General features: G+C 52.8%; 1 protein-coding gene across 7 annotated transcripts in view; it reads right to left on the reverse strand.

Annotated features, from left to right (window-relative positions):
* Positions 1-10,604: 10,604 nt before the first annotated feature.
* The window catches only part of TAS1R2 (taste 1 receptor member 2), a 32,920-nt gene continuing 30,466 nt past the window's right edge, over positions 10,605-13,058 (reverse strand). For all 7 annotated transcript variants that reach the window (XM_055262281.2, XM_063631720.1, XM_055262279.2 and 4 more), the window contains one exon: positions 10,605-12,197. In XM_055262281.2, coding sequence (XP_055118256.1) covers positions 11,269-12,197 — 929 coding nt within the window. In that variant the 3' untranslated portion in view covers positions 10,605-11,268. The remainder of the gene's footprint in view (positions 12,198-13,058) is intronic.

A 13,058-nucleotide genomic window follows, 5' to 3' on the forward strand; every position in this document is an offset into this window, starting at 1 on the left:
CCAGGGCTGCATTCTAAGGTGCTGGAGCTGCTGAGCCCTTCCCCACTTCCTAGAAGAGACTTGCTCAGTGATGCAGGAGCCACGGGCCACCCCAGGCATCTCACTCACTCCCAAATGCCATCTCACTCACTGTCATCCCTGCCTTTCCCAACAGCCCTCAGAATCGAGCCCAACTTATCTGCTATAGCTTAGGGGCCTTCTTGCCCATCCCAGCTGAAACCCTCTCACCCTTTACAAACTGGCCACCCTGCATCCCCCATGTCTAGAACATTCTTTGTCCCAGCCCTAGGGCCTCTGTACATGCTGCTCCCCCTTTCCCCATGGTGTCTCTTTGACTGGTCCATCCTTTAGGGCCATCCCCCCTCCTCAGAGGCCTCTCTGGCCACAGGCTGGTTTACAGTGAGTTCATCCCACCCTCCCGGGGTCTGATGTCTGCCAACCCACCCCGACCATGAACACCATGAGGGCTGGGCCTTGTCTCTTCCATCCACCGCTGTTCCCAGGGCCCAGTGCAAGTGTGGCCACTGCATCACCTCAAGTCTCTCCATACTGAGTGCCTACTGTGCTAGGCACTTCATCTTCATGACAACTTCCTGACAGGTAAGGAACAATTAACCCTCTTCCCAGGCAAGGCTGGAACAAAGCAGTTAAATGATTTGCTTGTTCTCTTGACTGGGTGTGGTGGCTCAGGCCTGTAATCCCAGCACTTTGGGGTCCGAGGCAGGTGGATCACTTGAGGTCTGGAGTTTAAGACCAGCCTGGCCAACATGGTAAAACCCCGTGTCTACTGAAAATACAAAAATTGGCCAGGTGCGGTGTCTCAAGCCTGTAATCCCAGCACTCTGGGAGGCCGAGGTGGGCAGATCATCTGAGATCAGGAGTTCGAGACCAGCCTGGCCAACATAGTGAAACCCCATCTCTACTAAAAACACAAAAATTAGCTGGGTGTGGTGGCACATGCCTGTAATCCCAGCTACTCAAGAGGCTGAGGTTGGAGAATTGCTTAAACCCGGGAAGCAGAGCTTGCAGTGAGCCGAGATTGAACCACTGCACTCCAGCCTGGGAGACAGAGCAAGACTCTGTCTCAAAAAAGAAGAAAGAAAAGACTGGGAATGGTGGCTCATGCCTGTAATCCCAGCACTTTGGGAGGCCAAGGTGGGCAGATCACAAGGTCAGCAGTTCGTGAGACCAGCCTGGCCAACATGGTGAAACCCTGTCTCTACTAAAAATCCAAAAATTAGGTGCGGTGGTGGGTGCCTGCAATCCCAGCTACTCAGGACGCTGAGGCAGGAGAGTTGTTTGAACTGGGACCCAGGAGGCAGAGGTCGCAGTGAGCCAAGACTGCACCATTGCACTCCAGCCTCGGAGACAGAGGGAGACTCTGTCAAAAAAAGAAGAAAGAAAAGAAAGGAAGGGAAGGGAAGGGAAGGGAAGGGAAGGGAAGGGAAGGGAAGGGAAGGGAGGGAGGGTGGGAAGGAAGGGAGGGAGGGAGGGAGGGAGGAAGGAAGGAAGGAAGGAAGGAAGGAAGGAAGGAAGGAAGGAAGGAAGGAAAGAAGGGAAAGAGAAAAATTAGCTGAGCATGGTGGCCCCTGCTTATAGTCCCAGCTACCTGGGAGGCTGAGGTCCAGAGGCCGAGGCAGGAAAATCACTTGAACCCTGGAGACAGAGGTTGCAGTGAGCTGAGACTGTGCCACTGCACTCCAGTCTGGGCGACAGAGCGAGACTCTGTCTCAAAAACAAAAAAGAAAAAAAAAAAAGTGGGCCGGGTGCAGTGGCTCACGCCTGTAATCCCAGCACTCTGGGAGGCCGAGGCGGGTGGATCACCTGAGGTCAGGAGTTCAAGACTAGCCTGGCCAACATGGTGAAACACATCTCTGCTAAAAACACAAAAAATTAGCTAGGCGCAGTGGTGCACGCCTGTAGTCCCAGCTACTCAGGAGGCTGAGGCAGGAGAATCACTTGAACCCAGCAGGCGGAGGTTGCAGTGAGCCGAGATCACGCCATTGTACTCCAGCATGGACAACAGAGCGAGACTTGGGTTCACACACCCAAACACACGCACAAAAGTGATTTGGTTGTTCTCAATGCTGGGAAGTTTCGGGGCTGAGATGGGAATCCAGGCAGCCCAACTCCCTGGCAGAAAATTGTGCACTCTGCTTGGAGTGATGGCCCTGGGAGGTGGAGGGGACAGGGCAGGTGGAACCAGGGCATTACCTGGAGGCTGGCACTGGAACTGTAGGACATGGGTCCTACCATGAGCATCCTGCCTTGGTGGCGGAGGGACACCAAAACTGCCCCGCAGCCACAAACTTGGTCACCATCCAAAAGGCCTCGCTCAGAGGTTCCCAAAGAAGCAGGCCTGCCCCTGGGGGCCTCCAGCTCTAGAAGGTCCCATCGTCTCGGGGTAAAAGTCCTCATAGAGGCCTATAATGTCCATTGGAGCAAGCCCTTCATCCCCAACCGTCACTCCCCTGCTTGATGCTCTGGGACTGCTGGCCCCTGCTGTCCACAGGACAGGCGCACCTCCACTCGGGACCTCCCTACTCGCCCTGAGTCCCTCCCCCAGCTGCTCGCTCACGTTCTCCCCTTACCCATCACCTCCTCAGTGAGGTGCCTGCTGCCCTGGCATGAACTGCCCTAGCCCGTCCCTTGGCTTTTTTTTTTTTGTTTCTGAGACGGAGTCTCTGTCACCCAGGATGGAGTGCAGTGGCGCGATCTCGGCTCACTGCAACCTCCGCCTCCCGGGTTCATGGGATTCTCCTGCGTCAGCCTGCTGAGTAGCTGGGACTACAGGCACCCACCACCACGCCCGGCTAATTTTTGTATTTTTAGCGGAGACGGGGTTTCACCGTGTTAGCCAGGATGGTCTGGATCTCCTGTCATCTGCCCGCCTTGGCCTCCCAAAATTCTGGGATTACAGGTGTGAGCCACTGTGCCTGGCCTAATTTTTTTGTTGTTTTAGAAAACATATATAACATAAAGTGTCCCAGTTTCCCACTTTTTTTTTAGACAGGGTCTTACTCTGTTGCCCAGGCTGGAGCCCAGTGATGTGCTCACAGCTCACTACAGCCTTGACTTCATGGGCTCAACAGATCCTCCCACCTCAGCCTCCCAAGTAGCTGGGACTACAGGCATGCACCACCATGCCTAGCTAACTTTTGTTGTTGTTGTTTTTGTTTTATAGAGATGGGGTTTTCCCATGTTGCCCAGGCTGGTCTCAAACTCCCAGACTCAAGTGATCCACCCACCTCAGCCCCCCAAAGTACTGGGATTAACAGGCATGAGCCACTGCACCCAGCCCATTTTCACCATTTTTTTTTTTTTTGACAGAGTTTCACTCTTGTTGCCCAGGCTGGAGTGCAATGGCGCAATCTCGGCTCACTGCAACCTCTGCCTCCTGGGTTCAAGTGATTCTCCTCAATTCTCCTGCTTCAGCCTCCTGAGTAGCTGGGATTACAGGCATGCGCCACCATGCCTCGCTAATTTTGTGATTTTAGTAGAGATGGGGTTTCTCCAAGTTTGTCAGGCTTGTCTCAAACTCCTGACCTCAGGTGATCCGCCCACCTTGGCCTCCCAAAGTGCTGGGATTACAGGTGTGAGCCACCACACCTGATCTTTTCTTTTTTTTTTTGTGATGGAGTTTTGCTCTTGGGTGCCCAGTCTAGAGTGCAATGGTGCGATCTTGGCTCACCACAACCTCCGCCTCCTAGGTTCAAGAGATTCTCCTGCCTCAGCCTCCCAAGTAGCTGGGATTACAGGCGTCTGCCACCATACTCGACTAATTTTTTGTAGTTTTAGTAGAGGCAGGGTTTCACCGTGTTGGCTAGGCTGGTCTTGAACTCCTGGCCTCGAGTGATCCACCCGCCCCGGCCTCCCAAAGTGCTGGGATTACAGGCATGAGCCAACGTGCCCGGCCATTTTCAACATTTTTAAGTGTACAACTGAGCGGCATGAATTGCATTCACATCGTTGTGCAGCCATCACCATCATCTGCTCCCAGATCATCCCGACTGGAGGTCAGGAGTTTGAGACCAGCCTGTCCAACATGGTGAAACCCCATCTCTACTAAAAAAAAAAAAAAAATTAGCCGGGTGTGCCAGGCACAGTGGCTCACACCTCCGCTGGGCTACCTGGAGCTGGAGGGATGCCAGGAGGTGGGGGTTGGCAAGGCCTCCCCCGACACGACGCCCCACCCCTAAGGCCCAGACTGGAGCCCACCATCCCTGGCTGTGTGGTCAGCACAACTCTTTCTTCTTTAGTGCTCACCTCTGAAGCAGGCAGTGCAAAAACATCCCTGTGGGAGGAAATTCTGCAATTTGTTTATTAATCTCTTGATTCTTTATACAAGCCTTGTAATGCCCATAGTTTATTAGTAATAACAGCTGGCATTTGAATACATAGGGCTTATCAGTGCCAGGCACTAAGCAACTTTCCAAAAAATATGAACTCTAATTACTACTCTATGAATGGATCTCACTTTACAGAAGATGAAACAGGCACAGAGATGCTAAGTAACTAACTTGTCCAAGGCCAGAGTTAGTAAACTGCAGAGCTGGGATTCAAAGCCAGGCACTCTAGCTCCAAAGGCTGTTTTTTTTGTTGTTGTTTTTGTGGGTTTTTTGTTTGTTTGTTTTTGGAGACAGAGTCTAGCTCTGTCACCCAGGCTGGAGTGCAGTGGTGCAATCTCGGCTCACTGTAACCTCTGCCTCCTGGGTTCAAGTGATCCTCCTGCCTCAGCCTCCGATTAGCTGGGAGTACAGGTGAGCAACACCAGGCCCAGCTAATTTTTGTATTTTTAGTAGAGACAGGGTTTCGCCATGTTAGCCAGACTGGCCTTGAACTCCTGGCCTCAAGTGATCCGCCAGCCTTGGCCTCCCAAAGTGCTGGGATTACAGGCGTGAACCACTGTGCCCAGCTGTTTTTGTTTCTGTTTTTTTTTTTTTTTCATAGCTTGACAGCAGCTTATTAATCACATGTACTCACAGCCCTGGGGGGTCGGGGGAAGGCGGGGAGGCACACCACACGGGGGCTGCGGGCTGCACTCGGGAACACAGTGAACAGCCAGGAAGGTTAAGTGCCCACTGGTTCCAGAGGGAGGTGTGTCCAGAGGCTGTTCTCTTAACCACTAGGCTACACTGCCCCTCCTTGCCCATAATTTATCAATAAATCTGCACACAATGGGGGCATGCACTAAAAAATCATTTACTGATGGGATGCATGGTCACACAGACACAAAGCCACTCCTGCCATTTAGAGAGTCAACCTCTCACAGTCACCAGTTTCACTGGAAACCTCATGTACTGAGCAGCTGGGTGCCAGGACCTGTGCCAGGACCCTTCATACATGCCCAGCTGTGCTAGCCTGTCTCTCACGAGTGCTCTGAGGCACAGAGATGACATGACTTGGTGCGGGCCATACAACAGATTCATGGTGATGAAACAGCCGGAAAAGGCAGAGCAGAAAGAGTGTGGGCTTTGGAGTTAGACAGACCTAGGTGGCTGTATGACCTTGGGTAGATCCCTCGACCTCTCTGAGGGCTCTGTAAAATGGGGCTAATGGTAGGACGGGCGTGGTGGCTCACACCTGTAATCCCAGCACTTTGGAAGGCTGAGTGAGGCAGGTGGATCACCTGAGGTCAGGAGTTTGAGATGAGCCTGACCAACATGGTGAATCCCGTCTGTACTAAAAATACAAAAAAATGAGCTGGGCGGGTGGCGAGCACCTGTAATCCCAGCTACTCGGGAGGCTGAGGCAGAAGAATCACTTGAACTCAGGAGGCAGAGGTTGCAGTGAGCCGAGATCGTGCCAGTGCACTCCAGCCTGGGTGACACAGTGAGACTCCATTTCAAAAAAACTAAAAAATAAAAATGGGGCTAATGGTACCTACCCCATGGGGCTGCTGGGAGAATCAAACAAGGTCCTATCTGCAGTTCCCCTCCCTACCCATTTTGTGCCAGCACACAGTAGGCCCACTGTTCTTTGGGTTGTTGTTACTACAACTGGGGAAGAGTCTCAAGGAGTGGGGCAAGGAACAAGCCCTAGGGAGTGGCCTTTCAGAATGGTCCCAGCACTGGGATGCCCACCTGCTTCCTGCTGGGGGGAGGAAAGATGCACCAGCCCGCCCGCCTGCTCAGTTACCTCCTGCCGCATCACCTCCAGGCTGGCCTCGCCCTTCAGCAGCCTCTGCCGCAGGCCCATGGTCTCCCGCCGACTCTCCTTCTCTGCCCGCTCGCCCAGCGCCAGGCGGCCCTGCAGCTCCGCCAGCTCCCGGCCCAATCTGGTGTTCTCACTGTCCAGCATCTTCATCTGTGAGAGCGCGGGAACAGCAGTGGGTTCAGCTCTGCCCCTGTACCCTCCCAGTCCTGGCCCAAGGCCACTTGGGACCTACTGCTTTAGGCACACATGTATCAAATACCACCCCATATCCACTGGCAGCCGGCCCCTAGATAACCACACTGAACTTGGGCAATGCCAGGCACTTGGGCACCAGTGGCCTGTTTATCATTTAATCAATGGGTCAAAACTACCTTTCATGAGTGGGTGGGTATAATAGAAGGAGGGCTCAGCCCTTAGCAGACCAGGAGTTCATAGGCAGGAACCACAGCTCCCTGGGTTATCTTTGCCCTGTACAGTGGTGATGAACGTTTTTGGAGCACTTACCATGTGTCCAGTCCTGTTCTAAGCACTTCAGTTACATTAACTCATTTAATCTTGGTACGATGCTATATGAGGTAGGTAGTAACATTCTCCCTGTTTAACAGATGAGAAAACTGAGCCTCAGAGCATCAGAGTAACCTGCCCAAAGTCACAGAGCCCACACCCACCAGACTGGGATTCGATCTGAGACAACAGCAAAGTTCTAAGCCCCTATTTCCCCACAGGAGCAGGTGGGGGTGCTGCCTACCTCCCCCATGTGCTACAGCAGGGGCAATAGGAGATGCTGTAGCATGCAATGCGTCCAGCAAAAGCCTGGTACCCAAATGCCAGCTCCTTTCAGGGAGCTCCATTTCCAAACTATTTTGGGTCAGTGATGGAGCCAGGCCGCCCGATTGCAGCCAACTCCCCACAAAGGACACTCCCACCAGGTCAGTGCCAGCCCTGCAAATGGCCCCAGGGATTGCCCTGCCCAGCCAACAAGTGCTCAAGGCTTCAAGCAGCAATGGGCTGTAGGTGACCACAACAGGTGAGAAAAGAGCTGCACAGAGAACACAGCTGACCCTCTCCTGCAGGAAGTCCCAGACCAGAAAGACAGCAGCCAGGTCCCAAGCATTAGGACCAACAGGTATGAAGCTCAAGAGGCTATGGGAGTGGAGAATCCCCTCTGCCCTAAGGCAGGAAAGGCTTCCCAGGGGAGGAAGCATTTGACCTGGGCCCTGAAGGATAAATGCAAGTTTCCCATAGGACGATCAAGAAGGAACATCTTGAGCAAAGGTCTGAAATCAGGAACCATGTTTGGGGACAGCCAGGAGTCCAGTGGGGCCACTGGGAAATGAGGCTGGGAAGATGAGCAGGATTCAGATCTTGTGAAGCTTTCCACACACAAAGGAGGTCAGGCATGACGGTCCAGGAAGTCCTCACTTAATGCTGTCGTGGATAGGTCTTTGAAAACTGCGACTTTAAGCAAAAGGACGTACAGCAGGTCCTCAAATAAGGTTGCTTCATTATAATATATTATAATACAGATGAGAACAAAATATTGGTTTCATTATATGCCTTGTCTTTTTATCTAAAGTCACAGTTTCCAAGAATGTACCAACAATGTTAATGAGGACTTACTGCCCAGGCACTGGGGAGCCACAGGAGGTTCCTGAGGCAGGAGGGCTCCTGACTGTGTCAGGTTTAGGGGACATTACTCAGGCGGCCAGAGACTGTGGATTTAGGAAGGATGACAGGGACCAAAAAGAGGAAAGCTCGAAAAGTGGTCAAAGAGAGAGGCTTGCAAATCAGTATCCAAAGGAAAGGACCAAGATGGTGGCCAAAATCAGGTCCTAAGAGTACCTGGGGACCTTCAGACCAAAGAAGAGATGACGTGAGGAGAACACAATTGCTGTAACCCCTCCCAAATCCCCCCTTGAGCCCAAATCCTAGCTCGCTCACTTAAGAGCTGAGTGACCCTGGGCAAGTTAATCAGCATCTCTGAGCTTCAGTTTCCTTTACAGTAGTACAGGGATGCTTTGGGTTGCAGAGGATAGAAAATCCAACTCAAGCTAACTTAAGCAATAAGGGATATTAACTGACTCATGAAATGGAAGGTTTCAGAGGCAGGGCTGCCGTCAGGTGAGATCCAATAGCTCACAAAGAGTTTTAAGGGCCGAGTTTTTCCATTCTTCCTCTTTGCCTTCTGTAAGGTTCAGCTTTCCCCTGAGGCTGACTCGCCTCGTGATCCCACAAGAACTGCCCCCAGCTCTTCAGTCTAGGGCCTTGCAAGTTCCTATACAAAGAAGCTTGGTTCCAGCAAAAGTTCTGAGAGTCTCTCTGATTGGACCAACCAAGGTCTTGTGCCCACCTCTGAGCCAATCACTGCAGACTGGGAAGAACAGTGCTGATTGGCTTGGCCTAGGTCACTTGTTGCAGCCCTTGGAGCCAGGAGATGGCCTCATCTTCCCTGGAACCATATAGCAGCTGCTGGGTAGGGCAGAGGGAAGGGGTGTGGGAGGCATCAGCCTGTGTCCACCAACGTCACTGGTACCCATGGGGCATGGTCATTGTGGGGACTAGAAATGATGTGTGAAAAGTACCTGGCACACAGCAGGTGCTCCTTGAAAGGCAATTCTTTTTGTTATTGCATGTAAAATGCATCATGAGAAAGAGGAATTCAATTTTGTGGGGAAGGGAGAGACAAGATCTTGCTCTGTCACCCAGGCTGCAATGCAGTGGCACAATCACTGCTCACCGTAGCCTTGAACTCCTGCACTCAAGAGATCCTCCTGCCTCAGCTTCTTGAGTAGCTGGGACTACAGGCATGCACCACCATGCCCAGCTAATTTTTACTTTTGTAGAGATGGGGTCTTGCTACATTGCCCAGGTTGATCTCAAACTCCTGGCCTCAAGCAATCTTCCCATGTTGGCCTCCCAAAGTGCTGAGATTACAGGCGTGAGCTACCGTGCTTAGGCTAGGAATTAGATTTAATTCATGGTCCCAAAGGAGAAAACTAGAGTCCACAAACTGAAATCCCAGGGAGTAGGGTTTTGATTCAATCTAAGAATTTTTTGACGACTACAGTTGTCCTCGGTGAGGCTCCCATCACTGGAGGGGAACTTTAAAGGCTTAAGATCCCAGCCTCAGGGCTGCTTTAGGAGGTGTGGAGCAGAGGGCCTCTGAGGTCAGTGGGATTCCAGGATTCTCTACTCTCATGGTGGTCCGCAAGGCAGAACCAAGAAATTTGGTGATTATCTCTTAAAAAAAAAAAAAAAATTAAACCAAGGCATCAGAAGCATGCAAGAAAAGAGAATTAATAGCTTAAAACTCCCTGAGCCTCTGACAATCTGGTCCCCAGGGCAAGGGGGATGGGACACAGCCGCATCCAGGGACGGATCATGCAGAGTGGCTCCCCGAAAGCTCAGGGCTGGGGTGGGCCTCGGCCCAGGCTCTGGGCTCCCCTGGGAAGTAACTGGAGGGGACAGAGAAGGGACATTCTGGAAAGACCCTGACCGTCTATTCTTGGGGTCTGCGCCCAGCAGTCTCCAGCCCACTAGGCCAGGCCAGCACTGGGGACTGTGGGAAGAGGACCCAGCCACAGAGGAGGTTGGTCACAGTGGCCAGACAGGGCCTGGATGGCATCCCAGGTAACCCAGGAGAGGGGTAAACCAGCATGTGCACAGGATGCTGACAGTAGCCACCCAGAGAAGACAAGGTCCAGACACCCAGGGCCGGGCCCCCCACATATGGCCCTAGCTGTCCTTCGAAGCTGAGTTCTCACAGTGCGGCCACTCTCAGCCACACGATCCTCCTGGAACTGCCTGGGCTTCTTTCCACCCCGCCTTTCCTCCTGCTGTCCCCACCTGCCCCTCCCCCACACACCCAAACTTCCTGCCTTCCAACACTTCTCTGTCCTTCAAGGCTCTTTCCAAATGCCAGCTTCTCTCAAAGGCTTTCCTGGTCACTGCACCCACCAGCCACCTGTCTAAAATCTGAAGCCCCTGCCATAGCACAGTTCCTTGGCCGGGGAGCCGGAGCCTTCCCCCTGTGCACTATGGTGGGGACAGCTTCCCAGGCAGGGCTGCCCGGATGTTACTCCGTAGAGGACAGTGGCTCCAGGAATGGGCTCTGGGGAGGGGAAGGAGGTGCTCAGACAAGCCTTATGACTCTGGGTAAGCTCCATAACCTCTTTGAGTTCTTCTTCCCCCTGCCCTCACCCCACCATCTGTAAAATAAGGAGCATAATTGCACACAGCCAATAGAGTTTTGTGAGGAATACATGGGTAAAGTAGTAAAGTTCTTAGCCAGGGGCTTGGCAATAAGTGTTAGCTGTTGTCCCCATCAAAGTCAACACAATGGCTCAAGTCACACAGTTTGGAAGTGGCACTACTGGGATTGAGACTGAGGTCTCTCTGATTCCACATGTTCTTCCTCAGGGGATGTCAGAAAACAGGAAGGAAGTGCATTCATTTCACCCAAGTGAGGTTTATTCACAAGCATTTGGGAAGCACACTATGCCTGGCCATCCCTTAGAGATAACCCAGGGACCTGGGCCCGAGCGCTTCGGGAATAAGGAGAGGAAATGGACACGTGAGACAGCTACCAAATGGAGCCATGGCTGCACTATCAGAGCTCACATGCTGAACGGTAGGCCCCACCCGCCCACACCAACCCTGGCCCAGCCCAGCCCAGCGCACCCAGCCCAGCGCACCCAAGGCCTCCCTTGGCCTTGAACATGAGTGAAGGGAATGAGCTGCAACTCGCAGGTGCCCACTGCGACCACCAGATGGTGGCTGTAGGCTGCTAAATCAGACTTTGTCCTTGGAGACCAATAGGTCACCTTGGGTGGCTTTTTTCCTAGAAGATGACAGTGCCTGGCATGTAAAATAGGTCAAGGGGAAGCAATGAAGTGTGGATGTTTTAAGACACCCATCACTAAGTGGGTAAAAATGGCCCCGATGCAAAGGACCTCCAAGGAATGCTAAATTATTAACCAGGGCAAGGTGGGAGTAATTGGGGATGGCTTCCCTGCTTCCATCTGGAGTTGAACCAGCCAGGGAAGACCCCTGGCTTCCACCTCCCAACGCCGTGGCCCTCCCTCCCTCCCTCCCAGACGCCACCGGGTGGCACTAGTCCCTCCTCATGGTGTAGCCCTGGATCATGCTGTTGAAGTAGGCGGGCGTGTTGCGCTCCGGGTAGAAGAGGATCATGTAGCACTTGGGGCCGAAGTAGCCCAGGCTGATGGCCAGGAGGTTGAGCACAGTGACCAAGAGGTCCACTATGGTGACCAGCACCCCGTTGTAGGCAGACATGAAGGTGCACAGGGAGACGGATGAGGTGAAATAGAAGGTCATGCTGAGGGTGATGAACTTGGCCTCGTTGTAGTTGGTGGGCAGCTCCCTGCCCATGTAGGCGAAGCTGAAACCCACCACTGACAGCAGCAGGTCCAGGCTGGTGTTGAACAGCAGGCTATTGCGGTAGTTGGGGTTACAGGAGACAATCGTGATCTTGGGGTCATCGGGGTCAGTACGGGTGGTGGGACTGAGGCCCGTGGCCAGCATGCCGATTACCACAATGACCATTTTGAGTACTGTGATAAACGCCATAGAGACGTAGGGCCCCTGGTAGCGGACCCAGTAGCTGTAGGCGCGTGGGAAGCGGCTGGCCATCTTGAAGGCGCAGACGATCTGGAAAGAGCGCACGGCGATACAGGAGATGCAGATGGTGAAGCAGAGGGGGTAGAGGGCCTGGCGGCAGAGGCAGGTGGAGACCTTGGGCGGCCCCATGTACACCGGGACCACCATGTATGCCACCAGCAGCAGCGTCAGCATCAGGAAGCACATGGGGCCCCCAGCCGAGCGAACCATGGGCGTCTGGAAGTGCCTCCAGAATACCACCAGGATGGCCAGGGTGCTGAGGAAGCCCAGGGCGGCCAGCAGGGCCACAGCGATGGTGGGTGCCTCGTGCCATTCCAGGAAGACCAGCTGCCGCTTGAAGCAGGAGGTCTCACTCTGGTGGGACCACTCGTTACTCGGGCAGGCCTGGCATTCATATTCATCTGCAAAACCCACAGCGACTCCCATTAGCCAAGCCCATCTTCCAAGCACCTGCATCCTCCTAGCCCTGCACAGGGCCAGGCCCCAGGGATGGAGAGAGAGCACCAAGGGCAACCCTTGCATTCACAGCCAATACTCCTCAAGTCTCATGTGCACTGGCGCATCAAATCCTCACAGCAACTGCATTTCACAGATGAGGAAACCAAGGCTCAGCCAGGTTAAGTAATTTTCCCAAAGCCAGTAACTTAGAGAGGCAGAATTTGAACCCAAGTCTTCTTGACCCAGAGCCTACCAACTGTAGTTCCTCCCTTCCAAGACCGCACCCTCTGGTGTGAGAGGCATTCAACCACTTACTCAAAGAATGTGTTCAATTCACGTGTTTTTGAGCACCATCCATTGTCATAGGGACCTGGCGTGGAAGGCCACAGAGAGATGGATAAAACCCAGCCCTCATCTCCCCGCTATTGACTGACTGTGGGAGGAAGGCCAATGAAATCATTCCACAAACTTGTTCACCACCTCCTCTGTGTCCTGTGGTCTGCTAGGCACATATTAAATACTTGTATTGGTAAATGTCATCATCCATTTAATTTACATGAAATCATGAAAAAGAATTGAGCTCCAACTCTGAACTGTGCTAAACACTAATGTGAACAGAGATGACGTTGTCTGCATGTTCCTAGATTTTATGTTCTATAGGGAGAAATGATCATTCTTCTCATCAAGGAAGTCATTCAACAAGCAGCCAGTGAGCAACTATGCTATGCTTTGAGCTACGCTAGGCACTTGGGAGGCCAGAGGGATAAATGAGATAGTGTCTTCCCTGTCTGCCAGAAACTTTCCTCCTATTGCAAACACCATTC

The sequence above is a fragment of the Symphalangus syndactylus genome, chromosome 22 (assembly GCF_028878055.3).
Source record: "Symphalangus syndactylus isolate Jambi chromosome 22, NHGRI_mSymSyn1-v2.1_pri, whole genome shotgun sequence".
NCBI lineage: Eukaryota > Metazoa > Chordata > Mammalia > Primates > Hylobatidae > Symphalangus > Symphalangus syndactylus.